The sequence below is a fragment of the Sorex araneus genome, chromosome 4 (assembly GCF_027595985.1).
Source record: "Sorex araneus isolate mSorAra2 chromosome 4, mSorAra2.pri, whole genome shotgun sequence".
Taxonomy (NCBI): domain Eukaryota; kingdom Metazoa; phylum Chordata; class Mammalia; order Eulipotyphla; family Soricidae; genus Sorex; species Sorex araneus.
This window is the reverse complement of record NC_073305.1, coordinates 36,193,839-36,221,203: the sequence shown is the minus strand read 5'-3', so window position 1 is coordinate 36,221,203 and position 27,365 is coordinate 36,193,839. Positions and strand designations below refer to the sequence as shown.

The window sequence follows — 27,365 nt, the reverse complement described above, 5'->3', positions numbered from 1 at the left end:
AGCGCATACTGGGACAGGCCAGGAAGTTGATGAGGAGAGCCAGGCAGGCCCTCCAGAACACGTAGCCCAGCAACCCTGGGCTGGGGAAGGAGAGAGCGGGAAGGCTCGGCCTCGGCCCACCTCACCATTCAGAGGAGCTGAAGAACGAACTACTATTCTCAGCTAGACCTGGTGCTCTTAAATAAAGACCCCCAAAGTCAAAAGCCAATGAGTCATTTTCAGCCTCAGTTGATTTGTCTGGCCTTCTTGATTCCCTGGACTCCTGCCTCTATCCACCTATTCAAAGTGCTATTTTTTTATATGCTATTAGGTTTTGTGACTTTCGACAGCCTCTCTGGGTTTCCAGGGGCTTGTCCATGCAGACAGGCAACCTTGATGGGAAGCAGGAGAGGGCGTGTCTCTGGCGAGGTTCAGATTTAGAGCTGGGCTCCATCAACTGGTTAATGGTTATCAGCACGGACCAATGCAGATGTGTTAGAATGACAATTCTGGTCTCAATGAAAAAAACTTGTATTTTTTTTTCCTAGCTAGTATTTTTATTAAGGGCAGTATATTTTCTTTTTATTGAGTCACGGTGAGATAAAGTTACAAAGCTTTCATGTTTGAGTTCCAGTCATAAAATGATCGAACACCCATCCCTCCACCAGTGTACATTTTCCACCACCAATGTCCCGAGTATCCCTTCCCCCATCCCACCCCTCCTCCTGCCTCTATGACAGACAATTTCCCTTTTACTCGGTCTCTACTTTTGGGCATTATGGTTTGCAATAGATACTGAGAGGCCATCATGTTTGGTCCTTTCTCTGCTTTCAGCACACATCTCCCATCCTGAGCGATCCCTCCAGTCATTATTGACTGGGTGATCTAAGGGCAGCTTTTAAGAATTGCTTTTCCTGAAAACCTTCCGCAGTGCCTCAAGGAATTCTTCCGAGGCCCCCAGCATTATTCTTGTGACACGGTTATAATGGATTTCACGAAGAGTTCTTTATAGCGTGTTTCCTAGTGTGGAAGCAGAGTGAAGTCAGAGCCTAGGCCAGATTTGCTCCTGTGTCTCCTAACACATGTCAAACAGACATGTTATATCCGATGAATCAGTGAATACATGAACTGGTTTGTGAACCCACTCATGATCCAAATAGCTTCCAGTTATGCTGTGAAGCAGCTGCTTCGCCATTTGTAAGCTTGGTGCTCGTAGGAGGAGAATTCATCCTTCAGTCTGGAGGAGAGAGGCTGGTCAATACCCTCCCAGGGTCTCTTTCAAAGTCACACAAACAAGGGGCTCAGTACTATTCCCCTAGTCTCATGTGTAGAACTTGCTTTTGACTTCTTTCTTACCCGCTGGTCTACATATTGCTCCTGGTGGAAAAGGGTTGAAATACCTCTGATTTAGAGGAAAAATAATGCAAAAGTGAAGGGTTTGGGGCATTTCTACAACTTGACATCATCGTCTGCACCCCTCCCCCACCTTTACTCTACACACCAAGGTATTGAGAACATGTTTTAGGGTTCTTGGGGTGATGTGGCATCACCAACCATGCAGTCACCTATCAGTTCTGGTGGTCTTTAACAGCTTTGGACTTTTTGCCTTTGGTGGCCATCTCCTCTATAAAAGGCCTGATCTCAACAGGTAAAGACAGGAAGTGGTGCTATTTCTGCCTTCCCAGCCCCATCTAAGGGCAAAGCGTTCAAGTGTGAGCTGCGGTTTATTTTGAGTTCACTTGGGGACAAATTAATTCCAGAGAGGGAAAACCCAAGGGTGAGGCTGCTGCCAGCTTTCCAGGATCCTGCACGGAGATGCACAGGCACCGCTCCAGGGGGAGCCGGGCAGGGAGACGGGAACAGGGCTTGGTTCAAACTAACTGCAGCCATCTCTGAATGCATCCACCTTTCCCGCCCATGGTCACCTGTCCCCTGCACATGGGTGATGATGTCATGAGAAATCTGGATTCACGAAGCACCTGGCACAGCAGAGGGTGGTAGCCACACAGCCGCATGGGCAGGCAGCACAGGGCAGGAGACATGCTGGATAGCCTCTTTCTGCCGAGTGGCACTGAGTGTCTGTGTCTCAGTCCTGCTCCTCCATGTGGCAGCTGTGGCTCAGCTCTCCCTGCATCACAGGCTAAACTTGGGGCTCTTCGTTGGGAAAACTGAGCCCTTAACTGGACATTCCTTGTGAGGGCTGGATGCATTGATAAAAGATAAGTGCTGAGCAAAGTGGCATGTAAATGAACGTTCTGGGGCAGGGTGGCTCCCTCAGTCTCCATTTGGTAGAGCACAGAGAGAGAACATAAGCTTCCTGCTTGGGTTTGCAAACACTAGCAAAAGTCTCACTGGACAGAGACTCCACAAGAAAGAAGAACACAGGCAAATCTTGTTCTAATACTTGCAAAACTATAAAATATTAATAACTTGAATCCAGCAAGGCATTCAAAGAATGGTACACGATGACCAGACGGAGGATGGAACTTTGGTTTTGTTTGGAGGTGGGTGAGGTGCTGGGAATCACACTGAAGGACTCATATCTGCAGAATATCGCTCAACCACTGAGCTGTGTTTCTGACCCAGATTGGAAAATTAAACTGTAAAGATGATGCTCTTAGTAAGGACTGGGAGCACACACTTTGCAGTGGGAGGCCTGGGTTTTGCTCTCCAGCACTGCACGATTCCTTGAGCACCACTGGGAGCAGTATCCAGAGCACCAGCCTAGGAGTATCCCCTGAGCACTTATAGGTGTACCCCCCTCCTCAACACATGAACTTATTAAAAAATCACAAAAAGAGAATCTAGATGCGTAGTTTAAAATGTTTGTTTTTAACTATCAATAGTGGGCCAGGGATGTGGTTTGGTGGTAGACTCTTGCCTTGCACAGGTGAGGCTCTGGGTTTGAACCCTAGGGCAACACACACACACACACACACACATACACACACACATGCACACACACGATTAGTATTACACATTGATGAGAAAAAGTTGTCATTTCAGATACCCACTTCATGGGTATCTGAAACTTCATGCTTACTAAATTGGTTGGCTTGGGCCTAGAGCAAATAATTACAAGTTACATTTGATAGCGCTACCAAGATGAGGTAGGCAAAAGAATAAGGATCATTTGAGAAAAAAAGACTGTACACTAGACACAAAAATCAAAACACACCTGATTGGCCAAATGAGTTATTTGAGACATTCTGCTATAATGAACTAATCCTCTTGGTGAAAAAGCAGGGGCCTGTCAGCTTGAGGTCTGGGCATTTAGAAGTGACTCTGTGACACGGATGCTGGACCACATGATGCATGTGTTCAGGATGGCCACCAAGGGAGTGGTGGTAGGAGGGAAAGACTGGAAGGACCACATTAGAGTGTGCGTTCAGACTGGATCTCGGAAAGCAAAGACCCCTGACCCCAAAGGGTTCTCTGGAGCAGCCAGACTGCTGGTCATCCTGTCCTGGGGTGCTGGCTTTCCTGCATGCACTGTCACTAGACAATCATTTTCCAGGACATGGATAGCACCATGGGGCATGACCTACTGTAGCTCTCCACAATTATATGTCAAGTGGTGCCATCAGGCTGAGGTTGTAACCCCTCAAAAGTCATAGGGGCTGGGTGCTAAGAGAGGGGTGTGTGCAATTGGAGGGGCAAAGGGGCAGGAAAGGAATGTGGGGGATCAGATAGCCACTGGGCAACTGACAGTGGACTAGAGTAGTGTCTCTCACTGCCATTCATCAGGTGCAGACAGGCTGAAGTCCTGATTATAGCCAACTCTTACCATAGACCTTGGTTCATGCCTCTGACTGGGCTCTCTGGAGAGGCCTGTGCAAGGGCAGCTCCAGGAAGAAATCAGAACCCAGGCCAGACTTATAAACAGGCTACAGAGAAGGAAGAAATTAAAATCTCTAAGTGCAGTACTTGCATAATTGATTTTTAGTGTCTGCCTATTGATTGGTGTACCATGGGGTTTGCATATTCAGGCACTAAAAGCATATAGGGGACCTGAGATTTATAAAAATTTCCAGTGGATTAGCTTGTTTTCAGAATGAAACTATAAAATCTATTAGGATGAGCCATGTGAAACAGTCAATATTCGACTATCTGTAGCCTCTAACAATACAAATTTCAAATGGTTCAACATAAACCTCTTATGTTGAAACTCCCGGAAGCACCTAGTTCTCTTTCTGGGAGAACCTGGCAAGCCACTGAGAGTTTCCTGCCCAGATGGGAGAGCCTTGCAAACTCCCCATGGTGTATTCATATGCCAAAACCAGTAACAATGATGGGGCTCATTCCCCTCCAATGAAAGAGCCTCCAATGTGGCACCATTGGAAAGGATGAGTAAAGAGAGGCTTCTGAAATATCAGGGCTAGGATGAATGGAGACGTTACTGAGACCGCTTGAGAAATTTGACTATCAACGGGATGGATGGATGATGATGATGATGATGATGATGATGATGATGATGAAACCTCTTAAATTTATGCTTTTCAATTCACAAGTTATTCAATGGGGGGTGTCTGTAAATTGGTAGTTGTTGTGAAATAAATGAAGGAAATACTAGACATAATACAAACGGAAGTGATCACTCCTTTTCAGGCATAGAAAGCTCATCAGACTGGAAAGGATCTGACAAATAGACTGAAAGCATATTTGACATGATGTCAGCATTCATCCATGCTAATGTACTTCCTTAAAATGATTAATAAAATAGAGAGCTTGAGCTTCCAGCCAGCATCACTCCCCATTAAAGTCAAGATGAAGAGGGATGATCACTGTTTCTATTGCAGTGATGGAGGAGACAGAGTATTAATCCGGAAGGAATGTGGTTTCAATGTTAAAAAGAAGGAAATAAAATTCACTATTTTCATGTGGTAAGATTTCTAAGGATAGGCCTATATTAGTTAAACTGAAAATCTAATACCTAATATAAAGGCATGGATGGAACTTTGACTTGAAAGCTTTTTCTTGGAAACAAGCAATAGACTGCTCGAAAATTGAATGGAAAAAGACCTATTCCCAATAGCAAAGAGCTCAGGGATAACAACAATGGGTAAGATACAATGGGGACAATGATGAAACCCTTAGGAGGGATAGATAGGAGAAAGAACGGACAGAGCAGATTTTTGGATGTCCTGAATATTGTACATCACCTTACAAAGCTAAAGAAAATATTTTAATATAATTCCAATGACATTGACTAATGGACTTTTCTGACCTGGATTGTTTGAATAAAGAATCATGTGATAGATACCAGGCAGAAAGCTTGAGCACTAAAAGGAGAGACTTCTTCCAGATATCAAAATGTCATCTAACACTACAGTTAATTACAGCTGATTATGATCCTGAAATAGACAAACCAGGGAACAGAATGGATAAACCCAGAAATGAACCCAACATAAGGAGGAACCGAGAAGAGGAAGATGTAATTCAAGTTAGAGAGGATGTGGGCAGATAATGGGTGTCTGATGAATTGTTTGGGGACAACTGACGATTTGAAAAATATAATTTTGTTTTTAGAAAAAATATCTCTACGTTTTCTCACTTACACTGAAATCTTTGACGAACTGAAAATTTAAATACAAAAAAATTAAACTAGGAAGCACCGATAAGTACCTGGGTAATGCTAACATAACTGGGGATGAGGAATAATCAGGAGATGGGAAAGAATATTGAAGCTAACACAAGAATTATAAACAATGCTCAAAGAAAAGTATGAGTTTGACCATGAACATGGTAGAGACTTCTGCTGGACAGAGGATGGCAAATAAAATTAAGAGACAAAAGAGAGACTACAGAGAAATGCCATAAACTAAAGACTAATCTTTCTGGAAAGACAGGCACAAAATGTTCTACATGCCCCTCAATGGAATGTTTGTTCAAACACTCGAGTAAATGAGAATACAAGGAGGAAGTTAGGGCAAACGTACCCTCACAATTCTCTAGTGCACTTGCCTTTCTGGTCCCCGGACAAGCAACTTACAAGAGTTCAGCAAAGTTTCAGGAGCAGCGTTAAGCAGTGACTGCTGGGAGCTGGCAGGTAAAGCTGCCAGTGCCTGCCCACTGAGGTACATGCTGAGCTTGAGAGGCTTGTTTTATGGGGCCAAGTTCCTTTGGTGGGGAGCAGACACAGGTGACCGCAGCAGCACTTTACCTCCCTAACTTACCAGTTCCTAGGAACTGGGAATAAATCAGAGAATAACAAACCATTCCGCACTCTAGGGAGCTTATCATCCAGTGAGAGGACCAATGTGATGAGCCATAAATAATACGTCTGACGGTAGTAAGTCATGGACAGGCAGGGCAAGGTGACAGAATGGGGGTATTTGGAACCGCATCATGCTTCTAAGTCAGGGGACACTGAAGAGGAGGCAAGAAGAAACTGATGGACTTGGCCATGCACATACCTGGGGGAAATGCCAGTGCAGAAGCCCCAAGGCAGGGGCAAGCACCGTGTGTAGTCAGAAGCAGCAAGGAGGCCAGGTAGCTATCACGGGAGGGTAGGAGATCTGTCCAGAGACACAGCTATAGCATCAGGCCTCACAGAGACCCAGAAACACTGTGGAGATGGGAGCTGCTGGGGGAGGGGTTCTGGGTATAAGTGGGAAGGACAGCTATGACGGAAGCCAGGGCAGTTAATCCGACAGAAGAAGGTGCCTGGGGCCAGGACAGAAGCAATGGGTCGGCTAAAAGTGGTGGGACTACAGAAATACATTGTATGTTCAGCCGACAGACAGGCTGCCTATAAAACAGTTGTTGGGCGTGAGAGAAAGAGCAGAGCCCAAAAGAATGGAGCTTCTGTCTCCTGCGGAGAGAACAGGGTTGTTCTGTGGGGGGGGGGAGGCGGGGGGGCAAGAATGGGGAAGAATCCCAGTGAATCCCACTTGGCACATTCTTCTGAACTGCTGGAAATATTCTGATTCTTGAGGCTGGTGGTGGATAGAGGGGTATAAACACCGGTTGAAATCATGGATCTGAACACTGATGATGCATGAATTTTAGGCTAAACGAACAAAATTTGATAAAAATGTAATTAAAGGTTGGGGGAAAAAAGTGGGGGTAGAGATGAGCCATGTTGGGATGAGGGCCGGGCTGGGCAGCCCCTTCCCACCACTGCCCTGGCCAGTCCTGGCTCTCTGCAGTCTCCTCTCTGGCCCAGAGAGCTCCTCACATTGACTTTGGTTGTGTGTAAAAATATCCTTAAAACATCAGTTACGTGCTTGTGCCTGTGCTCAGGGCTCTGGGTGATTGTTGCTTCGTAGCTGTCTTGAGACTGGCCTTGGGATCCTTCCCTGCCTTTGCATTTTTGTTTTCTCTACTTAGCTTTTTCTCCCCCCCTCCCCGCCCTTTTTTTTGGTGGGTGGGGTTGTCTTCCAATAGGTGCTCAGGAGGCCTAGGGACTCCTGGTGGTCCTTGACCAGTTGGAATGGGAAGGAAGGAACAAGGGGATTACCCAGGTCTCCCCAGTGTGCTTGGAACCTCTAGACCTGCATCCAATGGTGCTCAGATTTTGTACTGTTGAGGATGAGACCAGGGCTGGCCATCTGCTAGGCAGGCACCTTAATCTCTCACTAGCTCTTTGGCTCTTTACAGCTTCTTTTCCTTTACAGAAGACAGACCTCTTTGGGGTACTGAGTCACACCTGGATGTGCTCAGGGCTTATTCAGGATGGTAACGGTAGTGCTTGGGAGACCATATGTGGTACTGGGGGGTCAAACTGGGGTGAGCTGCATGCAAGACAAACACCTAAACTCCTGTACTATCTTTCTATCTCTGGGCTTCCATTAAAAATTTTAACTCTAGGGGTGGCATAGAGAATTGTACAGTGGGTAGGGCTCATGAGCTGCCTGTTCCTTCCCTCCCAGGCCACTCAGTGAGTGCTCCATGCTTGCCCAGGGCTGGCATCCCTAAAGCACCACCAGCTCCCAGGTTCCAAGTGCATTCACGGTCCTCTTCAATGTGTTGGTAATTTGCCACACAAGAGAACCTCGAGGCAGGACCCCTGGACTCCTTCCTTCACTTGGCACAAATACCCATGTGTCATGTATGCTCCACTCCTCGGCTGCAGGATCTCTAGACTCAGCTCTGAGGCTCCGCCCTTCTAATAAGGTCTTGGGTGCAAAGCCTGCTCTTGGCCCAGGCTCTGTAGCTGGAGCAGCAAGGGTATAAATAGCCCAACTCCACTCCCAAATAGCGTCACAAGAATAGAAAGAAAGAGAGGAAATGCATCACAAGTAGAAAAATGGTGCATGGCTGTCACATTAATAGAAACATCCTGTTTAGATCTGAAATAATGATAATTTTGGTCCTGGGCTAGCTGGACAGAACTCCAGGCCAGCGTTTCTCATTTTGGAAAAGGAAGGTGCTAAAATAAGACAGCCCAGAGACAGATAGGTGGAACAGTGCAGGAGGGCTGTTCCCCTAACATAAGACAGCCCAGACACAGAGAGATGGAACAGTGCAGAATGCATCAGTCAACCGGAGAGGGATGCCGGGCCTTGGTCTCTCTTGCCCGGATTGGCCTGCATGGAGTCTGGGGCACATTTACTGGATTCCCAAATCCAAATACGCTGACATGAGCACTCAAATGACTTCATCTTGTGAAAATAAAAAGTGGACAAATGAGTGAAGAGAGAGAAGGTAGATTGAGAGACACACTGGGCACCTCATCAGGGCCTGGCATTTCCTGAAGGAGTGGACTTTCTGGGAGGTTTAGTAATTTTGACCCTGGTCACATCTCTTGCTGATTCACACCAGGTGAACTCTAAAGCCGAGCCAGCTCTCTCAAACGAGGGTTTGCTGGGATGATGAAACTAATTTTTGACTGTAGCAATGCAGAACCTAGAAAGACTGGGACAAAAGGGAATTACAATTGCCCTTCACCCGCAAGTCATGCTTTGACCTTCCTCTAGGTCTATGTTGCATCTCAACGATACATACTTGCAAACAGCCACTGCCATGTTTCTGGGTGGCTGGACCAGTTGATGTCCTGCCCCGTGGCCCATTCTTCTCCTCTTCCCATAAACATAACCTGCCTGGGGTAAGAGGCCAATGTGTCCACTTGGGCTGACTCACCTCCTGGCCCCCCTTGTGACTAGGGTGGCCATGGAGCATGGTTCTGGCCAATAAAATATGAGTGAAAAAGGCTGGGTTTAGCTTCAAGAAGGCTTCTTAAAAGGGGAAAGGCTCTGGGGCTGGAGAGATAGTACAGAGCTTAAGGCACTTGCCTTGTATGCTGCCGATCCAGTTTGATCCCAGGTATCCCATGTGGTCCCCCTACCCCTACCCCCAGTCCTGCCAGGAGTGATCCCTGAGCATCACTGGGTATGTCCCAACCCTCCACTCCCACCCTCCTGCTGCCCTGCCACAAAAGGATAGGGAGGCTCCTTGTTCTTCTTACTTTCATGGGTACAGTTGCCCTGTAGAGTGTGGCAAGCACAAGGTAGCCACATGCAGGATGGCTCAGTGGAAAGCTCAAAGTAACCAGGTTCTGGAAGGTGCCTAACCGCCATGGAATGCGCACCTCACAACTGATCATTGTGAAAGAACAAAATCAAGAATCTCATCAGGATCTGTTGCTAAGAGTTGGCTTTTCTGTTCCATGCAGCCAAACACATATCTACTTGAGTTAAAAAAAATCAGTTGCTATATTTACCCCCTTGGGAGAACTGACTCGTCTGGCCAGCGGTACTCAGGTGCCTGGGTAAGAACAGTACCAGTGGCCAGCACAGACATGGGGTTATCTGGAACCACGGGACTGCAGGTAACTCTGGCCTCAAAGGGATGATGTGATAGATGGAGGGGTATAATGGGCTGGAGCTGTACATGCATGTATGCGGTTAAATCCCCCTGGACCTTGTTTGCCTATCTCTAATTCCAACATCCCGTGTCTGAGGGAAAACTCCATGCAAACACATCTGGACCGTGGAGTCTTATCTATACCCTACACGGAACACCAGGTGATGGGCATCCTGCTGTAGAGACACCTTCAGTCTTCCCCGGGTGCCATCTGAGGCCCTGGAGGGGCCTGTGCCAAGGCATCTGTTCCCAGGCATCTGTTCCCAGGGGCCAGCACTGATGGGTCTTGGAGGGCTGTTTTGGGACTAGCGCCCAGATACTTAGAGGGTGGGCAGTGCTTGGCACCGTCGTTCCTCTGGACGCCTCAGCCAGTGGTGGGGTCTGTGGAGAGCAGAGGCTCAACGTCCTGCCCTGAGAAGGGACAATGTCCAGGTGTGCGCCCCATTTCAGAACCCCCACAGCATCAGGCTTCCAGGCTGGTACTCCATTTGAAAGGTTCTGTTCTCTGCTCTGTCCTATTCCCTCATACCAGAGCATCTACAAGACCACAGCCCTCAGAAACCACTCTCCTCGGCTGGGGTAAGAGGACAGTGTGTCCAATTGGGCTGACTCACCTCCTGGTCTCCCTTATGACTAGGGTGGCCATATGACATGATCCTGGCCAATGAAATGTGCATGAAAAAGGCTGGAGGCCCCTGGGTGCTTCTTGATTGTGCCAGTGCTTGCTTGCTTTATTTATTTATTTATTTATTTATTTATTTATTTACTTTTTGCTTTGTTTTGTTTTATTGGCCTAAGTTGAGTGGTCTGCTTCCTTGGCTTTCTTTTAAGAGGTATTGTGGTGCTTTATGAAAAAGAGAATTAAATCCAAGGTCCCCTGCTTCAAAGAATAAATTATTAAATGGCCCTTTTTGCAATTCACTAGAGAAAAATAACCCAGAGATTTTGCACAGGTTTTCTGCTACCCTCCCCCCACCTCCCCAATTCCCTCCAAGTCCTGCCACTCTGGGAACCGTTTGTCTTAATTGAACCTTGTTGGAGCTACAGTTCTGTTGACATTTTCTACAGCAGAACCGGAGCCTTCCTTCCAAACACAGTGAATGCACAAGTGAGGCTTTCATATAGGTGGAAAGTGAGCCCGCCCTTCAAGGCTGGGGCCACGCCACTATGGGCAGTAGACGGCGTGCTCTTGCTGCCCTTTCCATGCTGCTGACCCTGGCCAGAAGGGACCCTCACCTTCCGTTAGGCCTCAATCATTCTGGGCTGGGAACTCTGACTGTGGCTGGGAAACTCTCAAGTAACGGCCACTGGTGCTCCAGGTGAGACTCGGGCACTTGGTCTCAGGGGGCCTGTCTCCTCCGCCAATCTCCCTGCTTCTGAAGAGCACTTGGGACCCTGGGACCTACACTTAACCCGCAGAATGGGCCAGACAGAGCTTCACTGCTGTGTTGGAGCCTCGGATGGGCTGGGAGCCAGGTGAGCTTCTGCTGCCTGGCATCGGGCAGGAAGTTCAGGGAACAGTCACCAGGGGGCTGGGGGGCGCTGGATTACAAACAGGAAAGGGGCGGAAAAGACTTATTATTTTCTGAGTATCGATATCCACCCCCAGGGCGCTCTTACCAGGGCAAGCAGTGAGTTCATTCATCATCTTAATGGCCCAGCCAAGATGACTATAAACATCTAAGGGTTGTGTTTGACTCGGGGCTACTATTAACTTGAAGAGAGACATGGGGAGAACAGGCACACAATGGAAATCAGTTCCTGCTGCAGGGGGACGCGGGGCGGCCTGGCAGCTGCCGAGGGACAGACGGGTGCACCGACTTCTGCGAGGCCCCCCAGATTCACAGGGAGGGGAGCAGCTTCTGCAGGGGTGTGTGTGTGGGGGGGGGGAAGGGAGGTCTCTGTGGGTCTGAGGCCAGGCCCCTCCCCCCAAGAAAGGTGGACAGATACAGAAGTGCCTGATTTCCCTCATTCAACCTGCGCTGGAAACTGGATCCCCTTTATCACCTGGCGCCATCGACTTTGAAAGTGAGAAGAGGGACCCTCTGGAGAGAAAGGGCTGCTTTTTCTGGGGTGAAGGTAGGTATGAAGTGGAAGAATCGCTTTCCAAGAAAAACACGTGAAGCAGGCCTCTCCGGTGTGTGTGTGTGTGTGTGTGTGTGTGTGTGGCTGGCGGGGGTGGGAGTGCTGGTGCCAGGGAGAGTGCCAGGGAAAATGATCCCGGTGGGAGCTGCCAAGGCCCACCCGGAGCGATTCTGCCCCCAATGGCAACTGGAAGCCAGGACTCAAACCTCTCATTCCCCAGAGAGAGAAAGACTGGAGGTCTCTGTCCAGTAGCTACTAAGAGCATCATACCTTCCGTACTGGGGGCATGTTTCGGAGCGGAAATAAAATACAACAGGGCCCATACCTCTATCTCTGTCTCTCAAGGAGATGGACCCACTCATCAAATTTTCTCTGGGGCAGCGTGCCCAGTAAACCGACCCAGGGAATTGCAAGACCCCTGCTTCTCGGCCAAGCTGTCCCCCCGAGCACCCAGGCTAGAGGGAATCCCTGGCAAGTTTTAGGACTGTGTCAGATGTAGGACTTTATATAGTAGAAATGACATCTGCACTTGTATGTTCATTGCAGCACTGTTTACAATAGCCAGAATCTGGGAAAAAACCCGATGCCCAAGAATAGATGACTGGTTAAAGAAACTTTGGTACATCTACACAATGGAATACTATGCAGCTGTTAGAAAGGATGAAGTCATGAAATTTGCATATAAATGGATCAATATGGAGAGTATCATGTTAAGTGAAATGAATCAGAAAGAGAGGGACAGACATAGATTGCACTCATTTGTGGAATATAAAGTAACAGAATGGGAGATTTACACCCAAGAATAGAAGAGATGAGTACCAGGAGGATTGCTTTATGGCTTGGAATCCAGCCTCACATACTGGGGGAAAAGGCAGCTCAGATAGAGAAGAGACCACCAAGTAAAGGGTGTTAGGAGGGCCCATTCTGGAGGGGAGATTCGGGCTGAAAGTAGACTATAGACCGAATGATGGCTACTCAATACCTCTATTGCAAACCACAACACCCAAAAGGAGTGAGAGAAAGCAAAAGGGAATGCCCTGCTACAGAGGCGGGGTAAGGTGAGGGGGATATGGTGGGGGTGGTGGGAGGGATACTGGGACCATTGGCGGTGGAGAATGGGCACTGGTGGAGGGATGAGAACTCGAACATTGTGTGACTGAAATATAAGCACGAAAGTTTGCAAATCTGAAACTATACCTCATGGTGATTCATTAAAATAAATCAATTAATTAATTAAAAAAAAGAAGTAGGACTTTAATCCTGCAGTCACCGACTCGGCCAACTTCCCCACAGGTATAGCGGTGGCAGGGGGTGTGGCCCCCATTCATCAAATTTAGTAACAGAGCCCAAGAGGACGAGCACAGGGGCTTTGAGCTCAGCCTTGCCAGTATGTGGTCATGAGTTCAAAGCTTCAGGGTCTCATATGCGCCCTCCTGCAGGAACCTGGCAGCTCTGCTGTCTGGGTCTACCAAACATCCTGATGTGCACAGTGCCACAAAAAAGAGCTGCACCTCACCTCCCTCAAGAAGCACTGAAAGCAAAAATAAAATGGGAGTACCACAGCCAGGAAATGCAACCCCTGATGAGTAAGCATCACCAAGTAAGCATCACCCTGGTGAGCACCACCCACCATGGGCACAACTGTAACCATGTGCCTCTACTGATTATGAGCACACGAGTAAGAACTGCAACCAAGGGAGCACCAGCAGTGGTACCAGCAGCGGCTGAGTGTGGGAGCCAGTCAGCAGTCCAGCCAGACGGTTGACCCGAACACAGCAGGTGTGAATGGAGACAAGTGGAAAGAGAGTCACGCAAATGACTGCTGAGAGACACCACACACTGTAGGAACCCAAATACTAACAAGTGCCTTACCACTGGAGGTTCCACAATTTCCCTGCTGGATTCCTGCTCATCCTCCTGCCTCACCTGCCTTCTGACTTTCCTGGCCTGTTGACTTTTGATCTTGATTCCTCCTCTAAAACATCAATGTCTCTTTTATTTTATTTTGCTTTTTGGGTCACACCCTGCGATGCTCAGGGGTTACTCCTGGCTCTGCACTCAGGAATTACTCGGTGGTGCGTAGGGACCATATGGGATGCCGGGGATTGAACCAGGGTTGGCCGCATGCAAGGCAAACGCCCTTTCCCCCCTGTGTTATCACTCCGGCCCCATCAATGATTTTTTTATGCCTTAGCTTCTTCATCCAGACTCTCCTTCAGAAACACAGATGGCTCTGCCCGGATACACTTCCACCAGACTTCCCCGGGGCCAGACCTCTGCCCTGTCTTCCTGATTCACAGTCTCCTCCTATGTTTAGAGTTCATCATTCTTCAAATCTTAATATTACCGCTTGCATCATATATTTGAACAAGGACACATCCTGAACTCAAAAAGATGGTATCTCCAACCCCCTCCAACAAAATGCCCAACTTCAGTAGCAAGAAAATAAAAAACAAAACCCCAAAACATTCACAATTAAAAGCAAATAAAAGTCACAATTCTAATACATTGGTTGAACCGCTATGACCTTAATTTTTCATGTCACTTTATTAATTTTTTTGAGGGGGGCTCACATCCAGCGATGCTCAGGGCTTGCTCCTGGCTCTGCACTCAGGAATTACTCCTGGCAGTGCTTGGGGGACCATATGGGATGATGGGGATTGAATCTGGGTCGGCTGCCTGCAAAGCAAACACCCTACCTCAGTGTATTATCATTTCAGCCCATTATTATTATTGTTATTATTATTATTATTATTATTATTATTTTAAACAAAGGTGATCCATTGACTCTATGTTTCCTTTTGGGGGTGGGGGCCAAACCCAGTGGAGCTCTGGAACCATTCTTGGCAGGGCTCTGGGCAACCTATGTGGTGCAGGCTGGGACTGAACCAGGGTCAACTGCATGCAAGTCGAGTGCCTTAACCCCTGCAGTTCCTAAATCTATGTTTACGTTAATGCCATTTCTACTTTAGCTGACAGCTTGAAGACACCTACGCATGTAGGTGCATGTGCACACATAATCCTTTGTTAAAAGACCATAAACCTTGATTTTAGTTTGAAAAGAGGCTGACACCCTCAGATTTCTATGTCCTAGTGCTTTCTTCTCCCCCTGCGTATCCCATCATGATCTGGCGTAGGCGATGGTATTTCCCTGAGAAGGCTCTGAGGGATGTGATCGGGTGTGGTGGGAGACGGGCTGTCATGGAAGGGACACTCACGTACAAGTCCTGGGTGTCGGTGTCACTTCATTCCCAGAACCTTTCTTTTAATACAGAAAGAAACAAGCACGAGAGAAGAGACCCTTGACCCAGGTCAAACACTGTAGGAAACAGCTGAAGTTTTGAAGTTGGCAGAGAGATTGGGCAGGCAGACACTGGCAGAGTTCTCAGGAAGTAATGAAATCAAGATGGAATTTAAGGAAGTTATGCTGTCACTAGCCCCGTGGCAGCTAGAGAGCATTTATGGCTGGACCCACTTTGTGGGCACAGGTGTGGTTCACAGAAAACTCCAGGCCCAGGTGATCTGAAGAACATCCATATATATAACCCCATCCCAAGAACCATGCGGGGCTTTCTGCCTTCTGAGGAAGCCAGCACACTCTGTCCTTCCTCATAATCTCTAAATAAATATGACATCTCCCTGTTCATTTTCTCCTGAAGTTCTTTTCTGTGAGGGAAGGCAACACTGCTGGAAATCCTGGGTACGACGTAGTCTTTCCTTTCTTGCAAAGAGCAATTCCTCATCCTTTCCAGCCTGAGCTCTTCAGGTCTCTGAGAAATCAGGTGGCCCGTGCAGAACAAGTGGGACTCAGGTGTGATTGGACGACCACCTTGTAGAACTGGTAAGACATAAGATCTGTGCCTATGGAGGGGCTCACGGCAGATTCTCCACAGCCCTAGATTTTCCTAGCGCTTCTGCAGGTGATTCAGGTGCTCAGCAGGGAAGCGGCAGACTTCCTTCTGGAGGCTGTCTGCCTCTCTTCTCCCCACTTCACTTAAGTCTCCAACAGTGTTTCCAGCCCTGCGTCTCACAGTGGCCAGAGCCTTGCTTGCTTGTCTCACAGTGGCCAGAGCTTGCTTGCTTGCCATCTGCCCATCCTAGATGCTTATTATTGGATTTCTCGCCTTCAAACCCCAGCTTAGCTGCAAAACTCAAATGTTGCAAGTTTCAAATAATTTCCAGAGTCTATGAGCTTAAACTGTTCCATGGACATTACATTTGGGCCCCTGCCCCCACCCAACTTACACTCACACTCAAAGTCCCACTTTTCCAGTCTTGTGGGCTAGTCCGTGCCACCCGGTTCTTTTCTCTGCCACACACAGGCCCAAAAGATGCTGGGGAGCCTCGCTCAGATGCCAGGGGCCTTTTCGGGGCCTCTGGCTCACATCCAGTGGCTGGTGTCTACATCTCCACTCCTGTGGGCATCTTCCTAAATCTGGGCCGGCTGCTCTGGCCATGCACAGGACAGGACAGGACAGAAGTACTGGGGAATACAAGCCCTACAAGGACGCACCTCTTGGGCCCTCCCACTCCCTTATTCCTGAGGTTCGTCCTTTGCCCTATTTCCCAGAGTTGCCTTGGGAGGAGCCCCACTGCCCGAGCTGCTGGAACCGCACAGCACCCCCTTCACCATGTCCCCACTGCTCCCACATAAACGTGCTGCCCACCACTTTTTGAATGACATGAAGAGGCCCAGGGCAGTGGGGCATTCTGCTGTGGGCAAGAAACTAGGCCGGGAACTTGCCCTTGACCTGCTGGTCCCCTGCAACTCCAAGGTGAGCTGCTCCATCCCCTTTGGGTCCAAATATCAGTTAGGAGCCCCTGTGCCCCCCAGACTCCCTCTGGAACAGGAAGTATTAGGAAGGAGTCTTAGTGGAGAACGTCAGCACGGATGCATGCCTGAGATGCCCCGGGTCACCAGGTCTTGGTTTGTGACAGGCGCTTGGTCCATTCTTCCATTCTGTGGGACCCCCTCTGCTCCCCCCTCCTCTGTCCACCGCAGCAATTTCATGCCTGTTCCCACTCAACTCTTTCCCTCATCACCCAGGTACGCTCCTACCTCTCACCCCCTACCTTGCTCGGTGATGTTAGTACCTCAATGGCATCAGCTCCTCATCTAGCCTACGCCTTTCTTTTATTCTTCCTTTTAATTTTATTTGGAAGGGACAAAGGGTCTTCTGAGCAGTGCTCGGGAGGGGCTCCTCCCAGTGACTCTCCACCAGCTGGGTCATGGTTCTCAGAGAGAATGTGCTGCCACTCGGCTGTGTAGTGCGTGGGGTGGGGGGCGACCAGGTGGTGCTGTGGAAGGAACCGGAGTCAGCTGGTCCAGCCTCTGCCTGAAGCATTTAGTGGAGAATTCTGTGCCACCTGGGACCAGCTGTGGCATCAAGAGCTTGCTCTGCCTGTCTTCTCTGTGCATCTTAGTGATACCCCCAGGCCTCCCGCCCGGTGGGCTACTGGGCTTTTTATGAATGTGACTCTCACTCTATGCAGTTCTGAGCCCCTGTGAGCCAGGACCAGCGACATCTTATTTGGCATGCAGCTTACAGCTGGCACCACCCCGGGCACCGGGCAGTGTTCTTAACCTCTGTCAAACAATCCCTTTCTGATCCTTGGAGCCAAGAAGACCTGATGCCTTGTGTGCCTACTGGCATCACAGTGAGAAATTAAAGCAGGCTTTATGCTGCCTGCAGGGCAGTGCCAGCTGCATAGATCCAGGGCTCTGCCCATGGCCTTCTCTGTGGGTATCGCTCACTTGGAACCCAACAAGAAGGGCACCCTGCAGTCGGGTGAGGTCTCAGGATGCCAAACTGGGATCTCCTCAAGCTTCCTATTCTCTTCTTGCATGGCCCAGCCCTTTCTGGCCTGGGGCACCCCAGGGGACTGCTGTCTGGCCCTGAGATACTACTCTCCAGCTGGACAGCAGCACACGCCAGCCCGTCAAACAGCCTGGCAGCCACCGACAAATTAAGTTCGATTTTACAGTGTGTTTTCACATTTGCCTCCTTGAGGCGAGAGAGGATCCAGCAGATGGCTGTCCACGTGCAGCCCACATTTTCTCATGAGTAGTCTTCCCTTCAAGGAGAGGACCGGCAGAGATCCAGGAATGCAGCTGTGCCTTTCGAGGGGTGCTCCTGTCCAGTCTTGAAAGCGACACGTGGGCAAGGATGGAGGGGGCTGCAGGCCTGGGTTCTGAGCTGCTCCACCTCTCTGGATGCTGAGGAGCAGGAGCAACAACATTCACCCTCCATCCACACCACCTGCACTGCCTGGGTGAGCTGAGATCTGAGGGCAGAGCCATTCGCCCAACAAACACGAGGCAGTGATCCCCAGGTTCTGACAGCACCGATTGCAAAGGAGGCAGATTCTAGAGGGCGGTAGGGGCTGGGGAACAGCGTGGAGGGGGAGAAGGACAGCAGGAAGGCCTTAGAGAGGTTGCCTGTGAGCAGCTGGCACAGGTGCCTGGCGTCTGAACTTCATCCCGAAGACGTGATGCAGCAAGAGTGGGGCAGTCAAGTTTCTCCTCAAGTTTTATGACATAATTGAGTTTCTTATGGGCTCAGTTTTCAGTCATCTGGTTGAGGCTTCTGTCTGACACTTGCTCACTGTTTTAAATGCCCATCAGCGTTGTTCCTGCTAACTCTGGTGCTTTCTGGCATGAAAGCACCCTGCTCTTATTTGACTGTTGCTATGCTCTTGGTTGCTTTATTGGTGGTCACTCTTCCTCAGCAGTGGTCTCCCGAAGTGAGTAGACACAGGTGTGCCCAGAACCAACCGCTAGTTTGACCCCTTCCCTGTCTCTGCCTGAGAGGGAATTTCCTGCGCCTGGAGCATGCTGGAAATGAGGGAGGGGAAAGAGCTGCTGCCATGGAGTCACACTCTGTGGATGGGGACAGGAGTCGGTGGGGGAAGACCCACAGCTCCCTTGCCTCTCGGGGGTGTGCATTAAGATGCATCCCTCAGTCCGTCTCCCTGAGTGTCTGTGGCAGGATGAGCCCAAGTTGCCCGCTGTGGTCCCCTGCTGGCTGGGTAACAGGTTTCCCTTTCGTCCCTTTCTCTGCTGACACTCACACCTGCCGGGGTCTCCACACATTACTGCAGAGAGACACCCTGCATCTGGTCATGTGGCAGACTGTGCTTCTGGTAATCCTGAAGAGTTAAAAGACCCCAAATTCCCCTACACATGAAGGGGTCTTCGTTACCCTCACAGTGCAGGCCAAGCTGCGAGGCAGAGAATTTTGGAGTAGAGGGAGGTAACTTACAAGCAGAGCTGAGGGCCTGGGGCCACTCCTGCTTATCTCAGCCAACTGGGCAGATCACCTGAATGCATGGGCCTGTGGAAGTAGTGCTGATTTAGCGCTGTGGCTCTGGGTACCACCAGCACCTCACCTGGCTGAGCTCTGGACCTCCAGCCGCTCCCAGACACACTCGAGGGCCCAGGCAAAGCCAGGGATGGACACCTGCTTCCATATACCAACCCCCGTGCTATCTTCCTGGCCCCTGGGCATAGAATTATTCGCTCATGGCATGTTATAATTTTTTATATCAATACAGAAAAGATCTAGATAAAATGGCTTATTTTCTGTTAGGTATTCACAGAATCTTTGTAGTCTTTAAAAATATTTTTTTGTTTTGTTTTTTGGGCCACACCTGTTCAGTGCAGATATCCTGGCTCAAGAATCATTACTGTTGATGGGGTGCGTGGGAAATTTCTCAATGGGGGCAGGCAGAACTGGCCCTGCTCCCCACCCAAACAAGACCCCAAGCGGCCGCCCATGAATGGCTCCTCCGCTCCTGAATGGCCATGATCCCAGAGGCACACAAACCAATCTCGGAATGCAGTGGCTGCTGGCAGAAATACCTCTGGACTTAATTACTAAAATACCAGAATTCCAAAACCATGTGGCCTCTGTCGCGGCTGTGCAACCTCATATGCTCTGCATTATCAGTGGTAGAAAACAAATTATCTAATGATGCCTTCTCGGCAGGTCTGATTGTTGGGGGAAAATTCCAAATAATAGTGGGTTTTCTGTCGAAAATTGAATGTAATCAAAGTAAAGAGAGAGTAAAGTGAAAATCATCTGCCACACAGGCAGGGTGGGGGTATACTGGGGTTCTTGGTAGTGGAGCATGTGCACTGGTGAAGGGATGGGTGTTTGGTCATTGTATGACTGAGACTTAAACCTGAAATCTTTGTTGCATGCTGAAAGTAGACTAGAGACTGAACAGGATGACCACTCAATACTCCTATTTCAAACCACAACACCCAAAAGGAAAGAGAGATATCAAATTGGAATGCCCTGCCACAGAGGCGGGGTGGAGTGGGGTGGGGGGATGGGACTGGGGGGGTGGGAGGGATACTGGGTTCATTGGTGGTGGAGAATGGACACTGGTGGAGGGATAGGCTCTCAAACATTGTATGAGGGAATAACAAGAACAAAAATGTGTGAATCTGTAACTGTACCCTCACTGTGACTCACTAAGTTAAAAATAAATTAAAAAAATTTAAAAAAAACTACAAAAAAACCCCCCTGAAATCTTTGTAACTGTTCTCATGGTGATTCAATTAAAAAAAAAAAAAGAATCATTACTGTTGGACTTAGGGTCCATATGTAGTACTGGGGATCAAATCCAGGTTGGTTACATACAGGGCAAGTGTCCTACACGCTGTACTAGTGCTCAGGCACCAGTATCTTTATATTCTCAAGCATTCACGAGGCTTGAGCCAAAGCAGTAGTACAGTGGGTAGGGTCCTAGTCTTGTACAAGGCGGGCCCAGGTTTGATCCCTGGCACCACACTAGTCATAAGTCACATTAGTTCACAGGAATTAGTTCCCTGTGCCAAGAGGTTTTTTGGTTTGTTTTGGTTTGATTTTTGGTTTTGGTTTGGTTTGGGAGTTCACCCCTGGCAAGTGCCGAGGGAGGTTTGTGGCTTGATACTCAGGGACTATGCCTTTAGTGCCTGTGGGACCATGTGGAGCCAAAGACTGAGATACGTAATTAGACCCCAAGGTTTTCCAGGTTGCCAGGACTTGATGGCACCGAGATCAAAATGAGAGACTTCCATTCCTCCAGGATCAGCTCCAGAGGCCAAGCACACACTCTGGTCTCCAGTCCTCCCCGTGACTGACTGGCCCCAGCCCCTATTCCAGAATGTGGGAGGCCATGCCTCTCCTCTCCCACCTAGGACTCCCTCATGACACAGAGAAGCAACGACACTCCTCTGACGCTTCGAGGAGAATCCTATAAGTCCCCTGAAGGATTTGTCCTTTAGAGCAACATTTCCCAAAATTGGTGATACACCCCTTCCCAGCATCCTTGGTCCACAATCCAGGGTGGCCAGAGTAAGTTTGGGTGCAACTAGGGAAAGGCAGACACTTGCTGTTTGTTTGCTAACATGCTGGCTTGGCCATGACACATATATGAATGTGATTTAGTTAACACAACTAAATTAGTTAACACAACTTGCAGTGCCAGCACCAACGTGTGAAAGGAGGTGGATTTCCAGGCCATGCTGAGTAACTCTTGTATAATGGGGGCAGTAGGTCATATAAGTTTGGAAGTCTCTGCTCCAGAGTGTCCCCTCCCATCCTCTCATCCTACACATCCGAACAAGGTGAGATTTTACCCCAGCATAGCCTTCCTCCCCTTCCCCACCTCCTGCTGCTTCCCTCACCACTACTATTCAAGAGCATTCTTACAGGAAGTTAGATGTGGCTGGATATCTTCAGCAAGCATGGAATTAGGAAACCTACGTCAAGGCTCTGGGTATAGTAAGTAGGTCCCACGTATCCTTCCCAACTGCCCAACAGTTGTAGAACAGAGGCTCTCATCACTTATTTCTGCTAACCCACATGATAGGCACACTCCAACATTATCTCAAAGAAAACAATACTAAAATACTATAGAGATCAAAGCACAGGACTTTCTAGGTAATCCAAGCCAAGGAGAGATTATTCCACTGTTTCCATGCTAAGAAGGAAAGCACAGTAAAAGGAAGCAAAGTGAGATCCAGGAGGTGACTTAGCTCCTCACCATCACCACCAAGTCCTGCAGACTGGCACCAAGGTGGATCCGGCCATAGAGAACTTGCTCACAGACAACCAAGATGACAAAGTCAGTTATAAATATGTGATTGGATTACGTCTTTGAGTCCACAGGCAAAAAAGCCAAATCAAAGTGCTCAGAGAAAGCCCAACTATTCCTCCTTGTGACCATGCAGAGACTGTTCTCCGTGGGTCCTGAGTGAGGGACACAGGCCCCACAGTCAGGCATATCTGTCCAGTGGTCTCAGTGTGTGTGGCCGGTCTGGGGCTCCAAGTTGCTCCTCTCCACCGACCCACCTCCCATCTCCTGCCCTTGTAGGAAAGTAGCTATATGGGTCAGGCAACTGACCACAGGACCTTATGTGATCAGAGTCACCAGAGCCTAGGAGACACCCCTGCTTTGTCGTGACTGCTATGACACCAAGGGACAGCTCTGAGGACACAGAAGTGGCCCAAACCATACCCTCCCCACACTCCCACTGGTATTTAGGGGCTACCAGGCTTTCATGTGGCAGCACTTGTGGGGGTGAAGGGGATGGAACCCAGGACCTTATGCACATACCACACATCCTCTGCCACTTGACCACACCCCCAACCCCTCAAAGTCCTCCCTGATTGCTTCTGTGGCTTCACTAATAGCAGAGTTCCTCAGGCACCTGAGCAGCAGAGTCTGAGAAGCCCTTCTAGAAAGTTTTGTGTTTTGAAGCTTTGGTGGTCTCACAAGCTGGAAGAGGGGGTGGCAAGCCCTGTGGTACCCATGAGCTCAGCAGATTCTGGGTCTGAATATCAGGCTTCCCCGTGGATCAAAGGTGGACCCAATGCTTGAATGTGGGCTGGCAAAGGTTTCCCTCAGAAGCTATTTTGGTGCTATTTGAACAAATATCAAGGCCGAGCACTGCAATGCTATCAGCAATGGGACACACAGCAAACGCTGGTAAGAATTAGCGCACCCACCTCTTGCTCATTCGTCCTGCCTGCAGGGGGCCCTGGGTCTCCCCTCCGAAATGCGGTTCATGCAGCTGAAGATGGGCAGGAGTCTGTACCAGCTCCCCTTTGACTTCCTGAATGGTGCTCTTTCAACTTTGAGTCACTCAAATAAATTAATTTGTGCCCAAAGATTCACTGGATTCACGGAAATAATTTAATTTCATCAATTCACAAAAATATTTCAGGAATAAATATTATAAAGGGATAAGCCAACAAACACAAAATGGGAGCCCTGGAGTACATCATTGGTGACAAGCCCAGTAAGCAGTAAGAGGACCGATCCTTATTTCTTCATTTGTTTTGCACAATTGACCTGAAACTGGAATTCACCAGTTTGGAGATGCTGGAGATGGTGACTGAGCAGGGTCCAGACCTGTGACTGTCGAGAGACGGCCTGACCAAGGAGACAGGGAGGCCTGTGAGGTCCGGGAACCTCCTGACACTGAGAACCTTTCGGGTTTCTTCCCTGCCTACACCCACACGCTTTTTCCAAGAGGGAAAAATTCAAGTAGCTCCAAATGCTACATAAAGGAACAGTCTTGGCAGAATCACGGCAAATTCCAAGTCCCAACCCAAGGTGGTAGGTAGAACAAAGACTCTCCTGTGGGGGGTCCCCCCCTTACCTTCTGCCACATGTTGATGAAGAAGAGCTCTCGGGAGACGTTGAAGGACACGTTGGCATCATAGGCATCATCCCCGAGGTTGGAGATGGAGATGTTCAGGGAGATGTTCTTCACGGCACCCAGAGCCAGATACGGGGTCTTGTCATCAATGCTGCAGGGGAAACAAGTCTGCATGAATGTTCTGAACATGAGGCCCCCGTGGACAGCTGAGGGCGAGGGCAGATACCCATAAGGAATAACGTGACTGGGCCCAGGAACTCAATTCACCACTCGGATGCCCCTGGGCAATCAGCCAGCAAGGAGCTCCTCAGTTTCCCAGCTCAGTTCCTGAGCCTTGAGATGCCTGAAGCCCTATGATGTTGCATGGTTCATGTGCACTTTGTATTTACCTTGGTAAATATTCACCTGGTAAATCGCATTAGACATTTGATCATCTCTACATGGAACTTAGACACACAATAAAACATTCAAGAAGGTTTTGAGCACCTCTTACCTGCCACAGGGCAGGGTTTTTACATTTTTGTGTGGCTTCAGGAACACAAAGACAAAGAAGCAAACACACTTGTAAGTTTGTGATATGAGATACAGAGAAAATACAGAGTGAGAAGGACAGGATAAAGTGCCAGATTGGGAGGATGAATGAGTTCCTTCATCCCTCCCTCCCTCCCTCCCTCCCTCCCTCCCTCCCTCCCTCCCTCCCTCCCTCCCTCCTTCCCTCCCTCCCTCCCTCCCTCCCTCCCTCCCTTCCTTCCTCCCTTCCTTCCTTCCTTCCTTCTTTCCCCCTTCCTTCCTTCCTTCCTTCCTTCCTTCCTTCCTTCCTTCCTTCCTTCCTTCCTTCCTTCCTTCCTTCCTTCCTTCTTCCTTCCTTCCTTCCCTTCCTTCCCTTCCCTTCCCTTCCTTCCTTCCTTCCTTCCTTCCTTCCTTCCTCCCTCCCTCCCTCCCTTCCTTCCTTCCTTCCTTCCTTCCTTCCTTCCTTCCTTCCTTCCTTCCTTCCTTCCTTCCTTCCTCCCTTTCTTCCTTCCTTCCCTTCCTTCCTTCCTTCCTTCCTTCCTTCCTTCCTTCCTTCCTTCCTTCCTTCCTTCCTTTCTTCCTTCCTTCCTTCCTTCCCTCTTTTTTCCTACCTTCCTTTTTCCCTCCCTTCTTTCCCTCTTTTTTCCTTTCTTACTTCTCTTTTCCACCCATTGTCCGCTCACCATCCATCTATCATCTATTATCCATCCATCCATCCATCCATCCATCCATCCATCCATCCATTCTCTTTTGTGGCGACAACCACACCACAGTCTTCTGGAACCTTTCAAGATGGCTGCGGGGAGCTGGGAGCCCATAGATGACTTCCTGCTCTGGGGATCACCTCCCCCATTTCATGTCCATTCCCAGAGTTAGCCTGTCTCCTTCCCAAGATTCCTCTTCTGCTTAAACCAGCCCACGCATGTTTGTTGTAGTTTGCAACCATTAATAGAGTTAATACAGCGTGGAAGAGAAGAGAACTGCCCCAAATCTCAGTAGGCCATCAACTTTGAAATGCGAATTTTTGAGGGAGGAATCATCATTACCCATCCGTGAAGTGAGGACCTTACTTCCCCGAATGCCTGGCACGGCAACAAGAATAACACGTGCACCAAAGCACTGGAGCGCCTTGCTGCTGGAAGCCAGAGCACTAAGGATCCAAACAAGATGTGAAAAATGAACTTAGCGAAAAGTTTCAAATTCTTGAATGGCCTCCAATAAATTAAGACCCTGACCCCAAGCTATTGTTGCAATTACTTATTATTGTTGGCCATTTTAATTTTAAACAATCGACGGACTATTTATGTCCTCCTGTTTGCTTTTGTAAGATTAAAGGAGTAATCCTTGGGCCTTGAGGAGTTCTGAAGGAGTGAACCTCACGTTATCTTGAGAAGCAATTGTCTGAGTACACATAAGTAGCCCTAAAGACGTGGGGAGTGAGGATTCAGTTTCCAGACTATAGGCTGTGAAACAGAGACAACTCCTATGTAGGGGCATATAGAGAAACCCAGGGGCAGATGGTGGCTACCTCCCCCAACTTGGCTTTGAGTCACCTTCTTTCTCCATGGATGCATAGCAAGGGAGAAGGCCACGGATGTCCAACCTTTGACCAGGTCCCTAGCTCTGGACTCTGTATTTTAATTTTTATTATTTTTAATTTTTGCTTTTTGGGTCATACCTGGCGCTGCTCAGGGGTTACTCCTGGTTCATGCACTCAGGAATTACTCCTAGCAGTGCTCAGGGGGCCATATAGGATGCTGGAAATCGAGCCTGGGTCGGCAGCATGCAAGGCAAATGCCCTACCCGCTGTGCTATCGCTCCAGCCCCTGGACTCCGTATTTTTAATCATGCAACAAGGTCATAGTTGGACTTTCCGTGTCAAGGGCTTTGAACATGGTCTCTGTGTTAAGGGAGGTCAGGCACCCTGGGGGACAGAGCGTGAAGCCAGGGACAAAGAGGCCTGGACACTGTTCCCCGTCCTTCGCTGGAGCTGGAAAGCTCCTCATGAAACGGCACAGCTCTGATCTCCAAGCTATTCTTAGACACCAAATGAAATGTGATTTGCCAGCCCAGGGCTGGGTACTTTCAAATATGTTCTCTGCAGACTTACAACACCATGAAAGGTTCCTGATGTTCGTCCCACTTTCAGAGATGAGGAAATCAAGATGTAGGAAGATAAGGAGCTGGGTCAAGGCAGTGTGATGGGCTTCACTCTCCATTCCTACCACATTCTCGCACTCCTGCTGGCCCACTCCAGGAGGCCCCCTCTGGCTTCCCTCCTGGATGGAAAGACTCTCCCTCATAAGAGCTTCTCCAGACCTCTGAGTTCTCCCAGTGCCCTATGGCCTTCACCAAGTCACTGCTGACTGTTTTTTTTTTTCATTTCTGGGTCACACCCAGTGATGCTCAGGGGTTACTCCTGGCTCTGCACTCAGGAATTACTCCTGGCGGTGCTTTGAGGACCATATGGGATGCTGGGAATCAAACCCAGGTCAGCCGCATGCAAGGCAAATGCCCTACCCGCTGTGCTATTGCTTCAGGCCCAACTGACTTTTTTTTTTCATGGCGATAGGTGTCTCCTTCACCCCAAGATCTAAGAACCGGGGATAGAGTATAGAGTGTTGGTGTTCTCCTTGGTTTTGTTCACCACCAAACTCTCTATGACAGAGCAGAGTCTGGCACATAGTAAGTGCTCAATGGACCCTTTTGAGAGAATGAACGAACATGAACCCCAATCCCTGGACAGGTCATCGGTTAAATCACTGCCTTTTATAGATGAAGAAGTATAATCCCCAGAGCATAGCCTCGAGAGGTCAGCCCACCATACTGGGCTGAGTGGGCTCCAAGGCTAGCGTGGTCCCGAAGGCCTTCTGAGCTTCAGCTCTTACGTAAGCTCCATCTCAGGCGGGAAGGGCTTTGGCAAGGCGAGTGCTCGAGTGACATTTGAAAAGAACAGGACTCCACAAAGGCCAGCCTCTCTGACAGGCCTGCTGAAAGAGTAAAATGACCAGGCGAAAGGGGTTTTCAGCCAAACATTCCAAGGCTGCCTCCTTGTTTGCCGAGGAACAATCTTACTAAACATCAAGGAATTTTATTCCCGAAGAAATTTCCCCTCACATATTGGTGGTGGGGAATGTGCACTGGTGGAGGGATGGGTATTTGATCACTGTGAGACTGTAACCCAAACATGAAAGCTTGTAACTATCTTATGGTGATTCAATAAAATTAAAAAAAAAATTCCCCTCGCATCTGAATTTGCTTGTGCCAGTTTTTAAGCAGACCATATTATTTTGGACATTGATCACAGTGGCACATTTTATATGAAACG

At 48.9% G+C, this 27,365-nt stretch overlaps 1 protein-coding gene across 1 annotated transcript in view; it reads right to left on the bottom strand.

The window, feature by feature from the left end:
- ITGA9 (integrin subunit alpha 9) overlaps window positions 1-27,365 on the bottom strand; it is a 327,700-nt gene that overhangs the window by 99,947 nt on the left and 200,388 nt on the right. Inside the window, exon 18 of the mRNA XM_055137107.1 lies at window positions 23,528-23,678. Coding sequence (XP_054993082.1) covers window positions 23,528-23,678 — 151 coding nt within the window. The remainder of the gene's footprint in view (window positions 1-23,527; window positions 23,679-27,365) is intronic.